The sequence below is a fragment of the Natrix helvetica genome (assembly GCF_964273705.1).
Source record: "Natrix helvetica genome assembly, chromosome: 4".
Taxonomy (NCBI): Eukaryota; Metazoa; Chordata; class Lepidosauria; order Squamata; family Natricidae; genus Natrix; species Natrix helvetica.
In genome coordinates, this window is record NC_138550.1 from 36,617,696 (window position 1) to 36,634,778 (window position 17,083).

The window sequence follows — 17,083 nt, forward strand, 5'->3', positions numbered from 1 at the left end:
TTCTACTGGTTATATTTGCATAGGATGAACATAATCATTTCTTTCCTATTGGATAACTGCTTGTCTAAGTAGAAATTAAAATGTGGATGTTCTATTTTTTGGCTTGATTTACAAACTGGGACTGCAAAATGAGGTTTACTCTTGGTTACTAAATCCCAATTTAACTTTGTAGTCCTGAAAAAAATAAGTTTTCTAACAGATGATTCCTCTCATGTACTTGTGGTTGATGCAGCTTTAGTTATACAGGTGAAACTCAAAAAATTAGAATATCGTGCAAAAGTTCATTTATTTCAGTAGTGCAACTTAAAAGGTGAAACTAATACAGTATATGAGATAGACTCATTATATGCAAAGCAAGATAGTTCAACCTGTGATTTGTCATAATTGTGATGATTATGGCTTACAGCTCATGAAAACCCCAAATCCACAATCTCAGAAAGTTAGGATATTGTGAAAAGGTGCAATATTCTAGGCTCAAAGTGTCCCACTCTAATCAGCTAATTAAGCCATAACACCTGCAAAGGGTTCCTGAGCCTTTAAATGGCCTCAGTCTGGTTCAGTAGGAATCAAATCATGGGAAAGACTGCTGACCTGACAGTTGTGCAGAAAACCATAATTGACACCCTCCATAAGGAGGGAAAGCCTCAAAAGGTAATTGCAAAAGTGGTTGGATGCTTCCAAAGTGCTGTATCAAAGCACATTAGTAGAAAGTTATGTGGAAGGGAAAAGTGTGGAAGAAAAAGGTGCACAAGCAGCAGGGATGACCGCAGCCTGGAGAGGATTGTCAGGAAAAGGCCATTCAAAAGTGTTGGGGACTTTCACAAGGAGTGGACTGAGGCTGGAGTCAGTGCATCAAGAGCCATCACACACAGATAGATCCTGGACATGGGCTTCAAATGTCATATTCCTCTTGTCAAGCCGCTCCTGAACAACAAACAACATCAGAAGCGTCTTACTAAAGAAAAAAAGACCTGGTCTGTTGCTCAGTGGTCCAAAGTCCCCTTTTCTGATGAGAGCAACTTTTGCATCTCATTTGGAAACCAAGGACCCAGAGTATGGAGGAAGAATGGAGAGGCACACATTGCAAGATATTTGAAGTCCAGTGTAAAGTTTCCACAGTCTGTGCTTGATTGGCCAGCAAACTCGCCTGACCTGAACCCCATAGAGAATCTATGGGGCATTGCCAAGAGAAAGATGAGAGACATGAGACCGAACAATGCAGAAGAGCTGAAGGCCACTGTTGAAGAATCCTGGTCTTCCATAACACCTCAGCAGTGCCACAGGCTGATAGCTTCCATGCCAAGCTGCATTGAGGCAGTAATTGCTGCAAAAGGGGCCCAAACCGAGTACTGAGTACATATGCATGTTTATACTTTTCAGAGGTCCGATATTGTTCTACGTACAATCCTTGTTTTATTGATTGCATGTCATATTCTAATTTTGTGAGATTGTGGATTGTGGATCATGGCTTGAACTATCTTGCTTTGCATGTAATGAGTCTATCTCATATTAGTTTCACCTTTTAAGTTGCAATACTGAAATAAATGAACTTTTGCACGATATTCTAATTTTTCGAGTTCCCATGAAGACAAAATACATCATTATAACATACTTTAAATATGTAGAATAGATCTTGCGTTTTCATATGTATATATGAATTTATGCATACATAAATGAAGGTATCAGTTTTGTTGACTACAGAATATTTGTTGCACAGGATTGAACTGTGGAATTCTTAGTGTTGTCTGAGCTAAATTGTTGATAGTTGAAAATATTTTTGAATCCCAGTTAATTTTATTTCTACTTTTCACAACCATCTAATATTTGACTAAGAAATACTGAAATAGATTTATCAAATGGAATATAAAGTGAATAATTATGTATTTTGTACATATTAATATTTATTTTTGTTTTATTTTTTCCTTCTGAGTTTAATTTAATTTAATCTAATTCATTCTCATCTACAGCTGCTCTGTTAAATTTTTTAAAAGCATAGGGATGCATTTCCATACAAGATTAAACTATGCGTTAGGTTCAGTCCTGAAACCTATCTCTGATTTCCATTGATAGTAATGACATATATTCCCAAGAAAGTTATATATAGAATTGCAGTCCAAATTACTCACATCCTTAGCAGTAGTTTTGCTGTCATTTGTATGCTTACAAAGTTTATGTGGTTGAATCAAACGAAGTTGCTGTAAAAATGACACAAAAGTAAGATATCTGTTTTTACTTTTTATTCTTTTAAATAAGAACTTTATTATGAATGGAGAAACTCAGGGGGAAAGGTTCTATTATTTGCCACCTATTATTTGTCATGCTGCATTGTAGGAAGATAATGTGTAGTCTAGTTTTTCTGATTTATGTGAAGTGGGTTAGATCAGCGATCCCAAATCTTTCCGACTTTCTGGACCAGGTGGCAGAGTGTGAATGGTTATGTGTAAGCACCAACGGGTTGGCGCATGAACGCTCACTCACAACTTGTGCAAGTGGAGGTACACACATACATTTGCTCACCTGCCACTTCTGCAGCCCATTCTAAACAGGCTAAGGCCAGGGGTTGGGGATCCAGGGGCTGGGGATCCCTGGGTCAGATAATTTTTAGATGATCCTGGCAAATAATCCTTTCTAGCACTTTGATACATTTGGGATGCCACTTCAATTTTGCTTTCAAAATCATCAATCTTCCAAAATACCAAAATTTTAATTATTCAAGATGTACGTAGGATTCTATACGATTTAATTAAAAAATGGTATTATTTAATTCTGCCCAGATAAATTCTTGGAACAAAATATATTCATCTCTAGGATAATTTATATAATAACTCACCAGTTTTTCTACTTTTCTTTTATTTCTCTGAATGGAATCAATTAGTAGCTTTTCTTTGTCATTCAAATAATGAGTTGGGTTGAATGTGCCCAAAGGGATTTTGGGCAAATTCTCTGGTATACTGCACCTATCAAATTGCAAGAAAAATACATTATTTATAGAAATAATTATGGTCTTCTCTTTATGTTTTGTCTTGGAGTTCCTGATTTTGCAAATAACTTGGACACTGATAGCTGAATAGCTTTGCACATGGTCATTGAACATGGTCATTTGTGTTTAGTTTTTTATATGTGCGTATATATAGTAACAAACAAATGAAAATACAAATCAAATATGTACTTTACACAGTATTCTGTGTAAAATGTTTCGTATTAATATTTTGTTGTTCTGACCTAGATTTCCATGAGCTATGTACAATATGGTGCATTTAATATCTTAATATTGTCTTTCCATGATTTCTAAATTCCCTTGTGTTATTACTGTTTGAACAAATATTGCTCCAAATATTTTGCTCTACCTTTTCTGGTGGTAGTTAAACATTCAATCAAGAATATTTTCTCAATAAAGGTAAATATTTTGCTAATTACAAAGAATGGAAGCTTCTTTGAACACTTGCTCTTCACCACAATTCCTATAGTCTATGTTTATAATTGTAATATTCTTTATCAAAATGACTTGAAGACATATTTTAAGTGATTTGCTCGTTGAGTACTGCTTTTGACTTTAGGAACATGCCTATTGTGGACTTAAATAGCTGTATATTATAAACCATAAATACAACAATCTTGAGACCCATAAAACATAGTTGGTATGAATATAAAACTAAATTACAAGTCTGATGTCTTAATAGGATCATGCATACTTAATGGAACAGTGCAGAGGAAAGGAACTCTGCTGTTGGTGAGAATGCAGATTTACTGTAATATCACTACTTACTTATTTTCTAGAGAGTTGGAACTTCTTCCACAGTTCCAGATGTCATGATTAACTTCATTATTTATATCAGTATTAAGTGACAAGAATCTCCATTTGAGGCAAACATCTAATGAATTAACAGAATTAATCCTAAATTAATTATAAAGTTGATTTTACGTGGAGCGTTAAACCTCTTATCATTTATTTTATTAGGAACTTGATACCTATATCGCAAATCTGAAAATGTTACTTAACAAATAGGTTTCTCCTTCAGAATATTATTATTATCTGAAATTAGCTTAGAAACATTTGAGTGCATAAAGTAGTTTCCTTCAAATTGAAATCAACACCTGGTAATCACACCTGTGTAGTTTCCCTGAAGTCATTGTCCCTTTTTTATCTAGCTTCAGCCAGGGATTTCCATCCAAATATTAATCAAAACCTAAGCTGACTAAGTACTATCAAATATGCAATACTACTCACAGCTGAAATCCATATTTAAAGAGCATATTTTCCCAGATCTCTGGATTTCACTTAGTCTTTGAATGACATGCCACGAGTTATCCCCAATAAAAGTCAGTGGGGAAAATACCAAAAGAAGGTTAGGACAACCAGAATAAAAACTGCATTCAATTTAAATTTAGATTTTATTTAAAAAAGATTAGAGGTAAACTAAAAGTAGATTAAAAGTAGATTAACTAAATACATTTAATTTAATTAATTACTTCCTCACTTAGTAGTGCTTGTTTATAGACCACAATTGGAACTGACAACATTTTCCCAGATCTGCAGAATGAGCCCAGAAACAAACTGGTAACCCTGAAGAGAGATCCTATATAACATGTGTTCTTCTAGAGACACACATAGCTACTTATGCAACTGCATTTGGCATCATCTGAAGTTTCCAGAAATTCTTCAAAACAGCCACATATAGAGAATATTAGAATAGTCTAATTGGGAGGGGGCTAGGTAACTTTGAGCAGAGTTGTCCAATCTAGGATTGGATGCAACGGATGCACAATGTGAAATTGTACAAAGCCTGTTGTAACCACGATTGCCACTTGCTCTTTGAAAAGGAGACAAGAGTCCAGGAGGACCCAGGTTGTGCATAATGTCTATTTGGAGCCGCACAACCCTGTCTATCCCCAAAAATGGCAGATTGCTGGAACTGGCAAGCCCCCAAATCCAAAGACAATCAGTCTTGCCAGGGTTTATCTGAAGCCCGTTGTTCATTATCCAGATCCTCACAGCCTCCAGGCTCTGGGATGATGTCTATGGCATAATTTATTTTGTCAATGGAACAAATATGTAATTGGATATTATCAGCAAACTGATGACACCATATCCTGTGGTGATAGATGGGGATCACACAATGGCCTATTGTAAAAGTCAAATAGGACCAGAGAGAACATCTAACGCTATGACTCCCCATATAGCAGGGAGTGAGAGTGGGACTCTTTTCCCCAATTGCCACTGACTCAAATTGACTCCAGAGAAAAGAAGCAAACTAGCCCAATATTGTGTGCTGACTCCCAATCCCTTGAGTTAATCCGGAAGGATACCATGGTTGATGGTATCAAAAACTGCAGAGACGTCAAGTAGGGCAGCAATGGATTTAAAACATATATCCCGCTCTCTTCAGACATCATCCTTAAGTATGACAATGTTGCTTCATCCCATATCCAGATGTTAATGATGACTGAAAAGATTCAGATAATTCACTTCATCCATTCCAAAATTCTCAACCACTTTCTCACTGGCAGCAGTTGACAGGGCCAAATTCCATCCACAATTGGGTTCCCCCAGCTCAGAAAAACTGAATCCACCACTGCCACTGGTCACTAGCTAAACCTGGCAGCCAATCAAAATCACTCCTCCGTCTCTCCAACACAACCACTGACAAATCCCACTAAACAGAAAATCCAAAGAGAAAAAATGCCAGTTGCAAAGAAAACACAATACATATAAGGGCTGCAGGTCCACCGAGTGGTATGTACTTTACATCGGCACAGCCAGGTTAACACACATGGCCCATCCTATAGCCTGCTCCTCCTGGAATGTAAGAACAGAGCCCGAACAACTGTAACAGATCCAAATCTAGGCCCAAACCAAACCCAGCCTTAGTCCAGACCTGAGCATTCATTAGCCGCAGTGGCACAATGGTTAGAGTGCAGTACTGCAGGCTACTTCTGCTGATCACCGGCTGCCAGCAGTTTGGCAGATCGAATCTCACCAGGCTCAAGGTTGTCTCAGCCTTCCATCCTTCCGAGGTTGGTAAAATGAGGACCCAATTTTTGGGGAGCAATATGCAGACTCTGTAAACCGCTTAGAGAGGGCTGTATGAAGCGATATATAAGTCTATGTGCTATTGCTATTAGAAATGCTGCAAATCCTTTGAGGACAATCCCTCTGTGGCTCCTACCATCTCTGCCACCTTCCAGAAGCAAAGTCTTTTCTTCTAATTCTTCTAGGATATCTTAGTGCTTTGTAACTTTGAATAGTTGCTAAATGGGACAGTTGTTAAGCAAGGTTTACATGTAATGATTTTGCCCTTCTACAGCCTTAAATATTATAATGTTTTGTTGTAATACTCTGGGAGTTGTACCCAAGGTATTCAAAAGGGATACGTGTAATTCTCAGTCACAATCACATAAATCTCTGTGATACCAAGATCATGGCACTTCTGATTTCTTTACTGAAGTTTAGTGACCATATCTGTATAGTATCCTCCACATGCAAAACAGGGAGGATAATCCTTCTCTACAACAAAATTTCCTGAACTAATTCACAATCCCAGCCAATTAAAATTGTGCTTGTGCCCTCTGCCTCCCCACACAGATATACTCTAGGAATGTTTTCCCCCCACAAGAGAAGGTAGGATCTAGAGATCTAGATTGCTAAAATATAGGCACATGGTTGACCAAATAAAAATCAGAAGTTGGCAGCAAAACATAAATCTCATGAATTACATAGAGTTTAGGTAGGAAAATGGATAGTAAAAAATCTTAAGCTGCACTTTGAAAAAAATAGAAGGCTGAACAAGATCCTGTCAAAATAGATCAAACAATTTTTTAAAAAATCAATTTGTTTGTATATCTCTCTTCCATCTCAACATCCCCAGGAATGCTACCACATGAAGAGATTAAAAGGGGAAAAAAGGTTTTTTATCTGAACAGTTCTCAACGAATAGTACACTTGCCTATAATCCTTTTTTATTCTACTGTGAGGCCAACAAAGACATTTGTTATATGCTGCTAACTTCACAATAAAACATGAAGGAAATCTTTTACATCTGCTGCCTCATAGTTTGCTTTAAAAGGCAGCAAAAATGAAACAAAGGAAGTGTTTACAAGAGGACCTTTTAGTGAAGGAGGAAGTGAAAAACACAGCTGTATGCAGCACCTGTGAAGAGGAGAGTTCAAACTCTCTTCTTTGAAGTAAAAGGGAAAAAGAGGCTGTTTAGAAACATTCCCTGAATTCTATCTTTACTCCTTTTTTCTCCTTTCAAACTGCCTAGCTATAGAAACTCACCACATTGCACAATGTAAGGAATTTCTGCTGCTCGTCTTCTTTTATATTGAACTGTCTCAGAAGGTCTTTCATACCATTTATCACTTAGGTACCCAAAATCATTCCAGAACTTTTCTCCTTTTTGACCTTTGAAAATAAATAGTTTCAATATTACATTATAGATTGCAGTGAGAGAACAATCATAACCTCTATCAGATCAATTTGAGTTGGAAAACCATGAAGATTGCTGGGTTATAGTCCGGAACAAGGACAAGTACAGGTCAAAAAGCAGTAGTGTAATGGCAACCTGGGCAGTTAAATAGAGTTCAAGTTCATAATTTTGCTTTTCTTGAAGACAGTCTTGTTTAGACTGAAAAAAAGCATCTTGAATTGACAATGTTAAAGGGAATCAACATAACTTAACCTTTCAATCATATTTATTCTGCTATTTCTTGCCTGATCTCACTAATTCTAAACTCTCTTACACAACAAACAAAATGACCACAATCTACCTGTGTTTTATTTATAAATTTCATAGTATACCAACTTTCCTCTAGAGGCTTAAGATGAAATAAGTAAAGGTCTTCTATAATTGCGTCTTCACAACAACAATAATCCTGTCACTACAATGAGCTCTTGTTAAGTAAAAACCTTGATCTATCACACTGAATACAAGCCATAAAAAATGGTGGGGAAGAAGATTGTGCCTTCAAGTCAGTTTTGATTCCTGATGATGGCCAAGGTAAGTCTGGACAGCATTTCTTAGCAGTATTTTTGGAACTGGTTTTCCAGTGCCTTTTCCTAGTGATGAGAGAAAATGACTAGCCCAAGGTCAGCTAGCCAGTTTTATGCCTAAATTTATAGAAGCTTTGTGCCTTTAACCATTACATCAAATTGTTGCTCCATTTCTATCTTTCTTTATTTCTCTCTCTCAAAAATTCTAATTTTTGCCTCTGTTTTTTCTCCCACAGTATACTTCACCCTACACTGATCTTGTAAATTACTGAGAGATCGGTGAATCAAATTTTGGCAGAGTTATGTCTCACTGGTTTCACCAAAAAAGGAACAATGTTGCTTGCTTAGCATTATAGGAAACATCTACTGTATGTTAGGACCCAGTGCACTGGATGAGGATGGGGAATGGGGTATGTTAAAACAGGCAAGGTGGGGACTCTGACAGTGTCATCCAAAAGGATAGACACCAGATCCTTTATTTGTGACTTACCTATCTCTATACTATCTAGCAATCACCAAAAGTGTTTCCTATTTTTATCATAAGCGGTTATGATATTAACAGTTCAGCCTGATAGAAATATTGGAGCCACAGACTATTGGCTCTAAAGGAGCCAAAATAAGTGATCTTTCGGAAGAAATAACGTTATTCTACCCGTCTATTCCACATAACTGAGTAATATAAGTCTGAATAATACTAACAAAAGATATTCCACGAAATAATTTTTATATTACATTACTGGTATACTGTATTATCTACATTCAAGGAGACATTATATATGCATATTACCTGAATATTACTTACATATCATTTCTGCCTTTCCCACCCTTCGTTTCCCCACACCGAGGGGGCAAAATCAGAAATAGTTTTTCTTTTCTGCCTTATTCATTTCCCCCATCCTTTAAGGGCTCCTACTTGCCTTCGAGTGAATTACAAGTAAAAGTGTTCTTTGATAAATGTGGAAAAGGAGTGAAAAGATGTCATCAGGGTGTGTGTGTGTGACTGTGAGTCTCATTCAGGCCCTCAAGTGTCTCACTGAGGCAGAATGTCTTAACAGAAATAACATGAGGCTATGGTGTGCAAATCATCTTCAACCGTGACTACTTACCCATCCCCATGTCTTTCCAATATTGAAAAAGATAATTTTCCATTGATTTCAACAAGTGCCTGTATTCCTTAATGTTAGCAAAAGCCTGCTTGTTGTGGGTGGGCTCCATAATGTCTAATGGTACATCTATAATTCCCACAGCTCCAGCGCCAAAACTGCGGAGATGAAAATGGGTTTTAAATATGAAACAATGGATCACACCTTTGGTCCTAAATGCTTTTCTTTATAACAAATTTCAGAAATTATGTGCTCAGTTTTTTTTTTAAAAAAAAAACTTTATAATTTTTATTTATAATCAGAATTTTATATATAAACTATCCAATGAAATCAAATAAATGCATTTGATTTTTTAAAAATCAAATTTAAAAAAGTATTTTTTAGCAATACAGGAAAGTGATTCTTACATGTTAAAGAAGAAAACTTACAATGGTCCTATGTTTTTCTGTGATCCCAATTTCTCGAACATTCTGATCAAGCGATTATTGCTGTAAATAAGCATTCCATCTTGACCTCTGTTTTGAATGTTTATTCCAAATATTATAAATAGTCTTTTTGGTCTTTTCAGATTTCTAAAGAGAAACAAAATAAAGAAGGGGGGGGGAATCCTCCTTTTAGTACACACCCATGGACTTGCACCCTCCTCTCTTTCTAAATACATACATACATACAATATATATAGTGAAACATCAATGGCAGAGAATCTAGCTTGGCCCAGGAGTCTCTTGCTATCTTCAGCAGTATTGGAAACACTGGAATTAAGAAGTGTGATTAACTGGTATACTAGTTCTCTACCATTTGGAAAGAGTGCTGGAATACTGTACCAATGTGTCAACTGTAGGAATGGAGGAAAACCGAGCACTAGGTAATGACATTTAAGAAACTGAGGAGTCTAGTCCAGCTTTAGGCATGAAAGCCGGCTGCTAACGAAAGTAATTTTGCTCCACTAAACTCATAGAGTTGTTGTTGTAGGAAAAATAAAAGAAAGGAGTATTACATAGGTTCAATGCCTTGAGTTATTTATAAAAATAATAAAGACTTAATTAAAAATCAACTAAAAAAAATGCTGAACAGACCAAAAATATGTCATTTATGAAGTTCAGCAGGCCCCATATCTAGATGGTGTTGAACACATAATGATTGTGCTCCCATCAAACAATTGTATAAACTAAAAGATTTCAAACAGGTGCTACAAAGTCACATTATCGATGTATGAATTACAAAAACTGAAATAAAGAAATTGAGGCTATTTTTAACACTTAATCGGAATAATTATTGGTCTCAGATGTACTGCAATATCTGCAGAATTGTGAAAATACAATAAAGCTATGATAACTAGTTTGGCTCTAAGAACTAATTTTTACAACTATTTGTGATATAAGGTAAACTATTTTGATTTTCTTCAGTTGCAATACCTTTTCAAAAAAGTAAATTATTATGTGTCTTAACTTGCCTTTTTTTCTCTTCATTTTTTTCTCTTACTCTCTTTTCTTCCTCCAGAGCTTCTCGTAATGCAACTTGCAAATACTTTCCCCCACAATATCAGAAAGGAAAAAGAAATTATTCCATTGTTTATGACTGAATGTGGTTATTTTGAAGAACATTTTGAGGATAAAGAAGGGATAGGAAAGCTACAGCCGTCAATTGTACATCGATGATCCAGTTCCTGTCTTTTGTGGTTTGGATATATATTAAAAATAAAATCCAAAACATAAAATAGACAAACCTAGACCCTCAAATTCTACCAGAAAACCACTGTTGCCTCTTTAGTTTGTCAGCTTCAAAAAGGTTTTCTGCTCTGGGCTACACTAAAGGACATATAGATAGCATTTCGTTCTACTTTAGCATGTAAGTTAAGGAACAAATTAGGCAAATTTCATTCTTAGATGTTGCCTTGAATTTGTAGAATGCAACCTATACATTAAATTAGAATCTCATTCTATTTTGGAGGAAGCATACACAATATATAGTCTATAACAATCAATGAAGAAACATAGCATTTTTTTAAGGACTTAAGAATTCTCATGCACTTCACCCCTTTTTGGGATGCAAGAGTGACTGACGGTAGTTTTATGTCTGGGGATGCATAGGACTTTAAAAAAAACCAATTGCTAGAGAGAGACCTTGAAAGCTGCTTTGTTTTGTTTTTCATGTGTAGAGAAATTAGGAAAAAAATCCAGATACAGCAATGTATCCAAAGTTTCTTCCTCTGTCCTACCTCTCAAACAACTTCGTTTTTTTCCTAATTCTCTTCTAAAGCTACTGTATTTGGTAGCAACCACTTATTATATTTTTCGGAGTATAAGACACACCTTTTCCCCTCAAAAAATAGGCTGAAAATCTGAGTGCGTCTTATAAACTGAATACAGCATTTTTTACCTCCCAAAACCCCGCCCCCTTCACTAAAATGGCCGTGCATAGCTTGTAGGAAGCTTTTAGAGAACTCTTGGGGGTTGGGGAGGGCAGAAATGAGCAGAAAACGGCATGTTTTTTTACTCAATCCCCCCCCCCCAAGCTCCCAGGAACACTCTATAAGCTTTCTAAAGGCTATCCATACCCCCTTTAAAAAAATACGAAAAATGGGTTAGGGCAGTGATGGCGAACCTATGGCATGTGTGCCACAAGTGGCATGCGGAGCCATTTGTCAGGGCACGCGAGGCGCTGCCCTGTCAGCTGGCCAGCGCGCATGCAGAGGCTTTATAGGAGCCTGGGGAGGGTGAAAAGAGCCTCCCCCTCCACCCCGGAGGCTTCAGGGACCGTCCGGAGGCTTCCCTGATGCCTTCGGAATGCTTAAAACCACCCTCCGAGCAAACCTCCGGGTTGTTCGGAGGGTTGTTTTAAGCGTTCCGAAGGCTTCAGGGACCGTCCGAGGCTTCCCTGATGCCTTCGGAGCGCTTAAAACCACCCTCCGAGCAACCCGGAAGTCACTTCCAGTTTGCTCAGAGGGTTGTTTTAAGCGCTCCGAAGGCTTCAGGGACCGTCTGAGGCTTCCCTGATGCCTTCGGAGCGCTTAAAACGACCCTCCGAGGAACCCGGAAGTCACTTCCGGTTTGTTCGGAGGGTCGTTTTAAGCGCTCCGAAGGCTTCAGGGAAGCCTCCGGACGGTCCCTGAAGCCGCCGGAGGGCCTCCAGGGGGTCGGGGGAGGCTCTTTTTGCCCTCCCCAGGCTCCTATAAAGCCCCTGGAGCCTGGGGAGGGCGAAAAAAGCATGTAAAAATTGGAGGGGGTCGCGAGTTGTGCGTGCATGTGCACTGGGGGGGTCGCGCGTTGCATTATGGGTGCGGCACGCCCGCACTCAACCCCCCTGCGCTCCCCCCACTTGTGGCACGCGAGCCAAAAAAGGTTCGCCATCACTGGGTTAGGGTTAAATGAGCAAAAAACGGGCCATTTTTTGCTCATTTTTGCCCCCCCCTGCCTCCCAGGAGCACTCTGCAAGCCCCCTAAAGGCTATTCATGCCTTTGGGGGGGGGAATGGGCTCTTTTTTGGGAGGTTTGCAGAGTGCAAAAACTTTTTTTTATTTTGTCTCTTCAAAACCTTGGTGAGTCTTATACTCTGGTGCATCTTATACTCCAAAAATACGGTACTCTGCTTTTTACCTACCAATTTTCCATCTCCTCTTTCCCCAATTTCCCCCACCCTCCTCCAGCTTTTGGCAATGGGTAGTCCTTGACTTACAACTACAAATGAGCCCAGAATTTTGGTCATAAAACATTGTGATTGTAATGTGACTGGACTTGATTTTATGACTGTTTTATGATAGTTAAGTGAGTCACCATGGCTGTTAAGTGAACATGGTGGTCATAAATCAGAATCCAGCTTATCCAATGGGTACTCTTTTAGCTGCAAAGTGGCAAAAAAATTATCACCAAATGTAAATCACATGACTGTGGAATGCTGTAACTTGTCTTAAGTGTGAACTGATTTCCAAGGGCCCAAAATTCAATCATGTGACTGTGGGGGGAGGAGAGATAGGAGAGGCAATTGAAACTTCAAGGACAGGTCGTAAATAACATTTTTCAAGTCTATAGTAACTTTAAATAATCACTGAGCAATTGGTTGTAAGTCTTGGGCTTAAATCTTTATCTATCCCTTTTTAAATCTCAACAGCTTGTTGCTGGACATACTTCCCTCCATGTCTTCTTCCCCGACCATTTTTGGTTCGAGGTTTCCTGGAGGGCTCCAGCATCTCTCTGTTCGCTTCTATCTTGGTTTTGGGGTAAAATACATTCCTCTGTCTGGTTCTTCATTTATCTTCTCCCTGGGAAGCCTTCAGCTAAAATATTCTGCTTCTTGGATCAGGAAACAGCAACTGCCCTCTCAGTGACCCAGCATAATCACACAATGTCTCTCCAGCTACCAATTTCCCTCATAGTCACTTCAAAGAAAGCACTTAACTGCCTTCAGAGTAGCACAGGTTCAAATGTAGCAACATGTATTTCCATCTTTCCCCTCTTTCTGGCTCATACCAGTCTCATTTCCCTCAGTAACAGAGGAGGAAAACTAGCCCTCACTTTTAAATTCCAAAGTCTATATATAATGCTGTTGAGAATGCTGCCTGCATCTACTCTACAAAAATCTTGGCTAGCATAGTTGTCCTCCAAGGCTGTACCTGAGCTTGTTCTTCAGAATCCTTTCCTCTATTAGAATTTGCCTATCCTACCCGGGGTGGGATCCTACCGGTTTAATAACCAGTTTGCTGAATTGAGCGTGCGCTTTGTGCACAGTTTACAGAGAAATCGCCTTCCGCATTCCACCTTCTGGAGAAAAACAGCTGAGGTGCGGCAATCACTCTGCCGCCCATCAGCTGAGCTTCAGAAAAGGGAATCGTGAGTATAGCACAGGGGCAGGGCGGGCTGAAAGTTGGAGCGAAACGGTTCACTCCTAGCTGATAGTCAGAGCTACCGGTTCACCCGAACTTGTATAATCCCACCCCTGATCCTCCCCTATCTGGCTGGGAGAAGATGTTGTCAGTACCCATCCCTAAAGAGACTAGAAGAGGGGGAATTTTGAAAATTACATTCTCAGAAGCAGCTGCTTCACAAGGAACAGCTTATCCTTTGAGAACTGCTCTTTCATCTTTTTCTATTTTCCACAATGCTTTGGAAGACTGAATTTGGAAGACCACAGAAAATTTTTGAAAATACTAGGATGCAATGTTTTAAGGCATTATAACTAATATTTTAAGGCTTTAGTTGCTTAAGTAGGTTACATACATATAATTGCTACGAATACATAAATACAAAATCAATCCATGCTGCAAATGGATGTATGATGTTAGCACTAAGAATCTAGTTAAAGAATCCCTTTATCCTTTTAATTGAAGATGAAAGGGACTGTATTTGGCATTTCCTCATATAAACTGTCAAAGAGCAATGGAAATTCCACTATATTAAAATAATATTTCTAGTAAACTGGCCACCAGAAAGGTTCATAAGACATTTTAGTTGTTAATTAACAGAAATATTTTACTTTCTTGACTTGGAGTATTTAAGACTATTTACGTATAGCACCCAGTACATGGTGGACACTACATATATATAGCTGAAAGCTTTGAATTATTAGAAGACATAGCCCTTTAAGCATAAAAATTCAGCACAGTAGGGATTAATAACAGGATTTTCCCAAAGAATATAAATAATGATTTAGAGAGGTATAATTAGGCTTCAATTACCATGATGAAATCCAAAATGAAAACTGATTTCTTAACGTTGTTTAAAAATAAATGAACTTAAAGCTAAGATAGGTTAGTGAAAACTTGGCAGTAGTAAACAGGTAATTAACAAGATGTGAAAATTTTTCCTACTGTTTAAAGGTCATGCCAGGCAAACTTTCAATAAACTGGAATTAACAATGTTAATTGCCTTTATTTTTCAGCAACTAACCTATCTAACGATCTTAACTAACCCAATCAGGAAGCGAGGATGAATGTAGTTTATGTTGATGTTTTACACTGTTTTAAAGTTTTGGCCCTATTTCTCTTAGAATTTGTATTACGTAATGTTTTTAATGCAAACAGAAATTGTGTTAGATATTTTAGGGCCGTGATGGCGAACCTATGGTATAGGTGCCAGAGGTGGCACGCAGAGCTCTCTCTGCTAGCTCGCGAGTAGTGTCCCCAGGTCAGATCTCTGTGGCATTTCTTTTGTGAGCTTCTGTTTCCCTGCAAACGACGAAACAGAAGCTCACAAAAGAAAAATATCTTACCTCTTGCCACGCTGCTGGTGTTGGGATGCCCCGCTTCCCACCAGCCAGCTGATTTTTGAATCTCTCCTGCATATGCACACATCCATGTGTGCACAACTGCGCATGCCCATGCACACGTCCACGCATGTGCTCTCACCTCAGCAATGCACACATTTGTGTATGCGTGCACCTTTCAGTTTGGGCATGCAAACAGTTTGTGCACTCAAGTGTCGAAAAGGTTCACCATCACTGTTGTAGGCCATAGATTAAAAACTAATCCAAGTCCTGCCATATTTTGAAAAGTAGTTGCAACAATACTGACCCAGAATATCAACCTCTTTAATTAGATGCGTATAGTTTTAAAAATAATGCTTCCACCCACCCACCCCATCCTCCGCTTTCTATTCAAACTGCTGGCTTCACAGATTGTGTAACAAGCATAGTGGAGAAATCAATTGTGTATTACTTGTAAAGAGAAATCTGTTCCAGTGATACACACATAATTCCTCCAAAATTGGATTATTTCAACATGGTCTTTGCACGCAGCCCTTGCACCAGAGCTAAACATAGCAAACCTACATGGTGAATAAAACTGCTCAGAGATGTCACATGTAGAGTACTACTACATTGAACTGATTATTTCCCAAGCAAATCAAAGTATTTACTTTAGTATAAACTTCCTTACATGATTTAATTACCTGGAGCCATATAATCTGCTCCATACCTCAAGTCTTCAAAAGAGTAACTTTTCTATACCTCATGCACCTAATGTTGATAGTAAATTCTCTTTTATATTTCAGTGTACAGCCTTCTCTAGTAAATATAAAATCTCCTTATCCCCACTTTACTTTATTTAGGCCTTTTTTGAGTTTATAGAAAGTTAGAGGTTTATGCATTATTATTATTTTTTATTTATGTGATCAGCTGCCCAAAACCATTCGGGAATTAGCAGCATATTTGTAAATAAAAGGTAAATATAAAATAAAAAACATATAGAATCATTTAATTATACCTTTTTGACTGAAACTCAATTAAACCCTTAAATTCATAGTTTGCAATACAGTTTTTCAAATAAAAATTTATACATTTTATAGATAGCATATATGTATCCGCATATATGATGGTCGGATTCAAAAAGATCTCCTGTATGGAGAATTAGTGCAGGGAAAGCACCCCAGAGGGAGACCACAGCTGAGATATAAGGATATCTGCAAGAGGGATCTAAAGGCCCTGGGAATGGACATTAACAGCTGGGAAACCTTGACCTCTGATTGTTCAGCTTGGAGGCTAAAGACGCAGCATGGGCTTCTCCAATTCAAAGAGACACTTGTTCGGCAGGCTGAGGCAAAGAGGCAACCCCGGAACCAGTGAAATCTGGGGGCTGGGCAGGGGACAGAAGGTATCTGACCTCAGTGTGGAAGGGATTGCCACTGCCAAATTGGACTTTTTAGCCACACCAGGTGCTGCGTTAGGACCTCTTTCCAGAGCACGATACCATAATCTTTTGAGACTGAAGGATGCCAATGCCAATATGTATCCAAAGACATATCAGAATCTTGCTTGCAAAAAATGCAGGTTCCGCAAAATGGTATAAATATGCATTTAAAGAAGCAATACGTACAAGTATACTGAAAACCAGAAAATATTTTTCGGCATAGAAAATATTTTGGGGAATATGGCCATCTACAAGCCAATGTAATACTGAGAAGAGTTCCTTTCACTTCTCCAATTCCATATTTATCATTTCAATTCATTTAAGTGAGCCTTATACTGGGGATACAAAAAGGATACTGATCTCTGAAAAGAA

The 17,083-nt window shown here is 38.2% G+C and overlaps 1 protein-coding gene across 3 annotated transcripts in view; it reads right to left on the bottom strand.

Moving 5' to 3' along the window:
* The window catches only part of MORC1 (MORC family CW-type zinc finger 1), a 64,802-nt gene that overhangs the window by 24,382 nt on the left and 23,337 nt on the right, over positions 1-17,083 (bottom strand). For all 3 annotated transcript variants that reach the window (XM_081950382.1, XM_081950383.1, XM_081950381.1), the window contains exons 12-18: positions 10,547-10,620; positions 9,522-9,665; positions 9,097-9,251; positions 7,277-7,402; positions 3,767-3,872; positions 2,831-2,957; positions 2,127-2,195 (exon numbers count right to left, since the gene is read on the bottom strand). In XM_081950382.1, the coding sequence (XP_081806508.1) occupies positions 2,127-2,195; positions 2,831-2,957; positions 3,767-3,872; positions 7,277-7,402; positions 9,097-9,251; positions 9,522-9,665; positions 10,547-10,620 (801 nt within the window). The remainder of the gene's footprint in view (positions 1-2,126; positions 2,196-2,830; positions 2,958-3,766; positions 3,873-7,276; positions 7,403-9,096; positions 9,252-9,521; positions 9,666-10,546; positions 10,621-17,083) is intronic.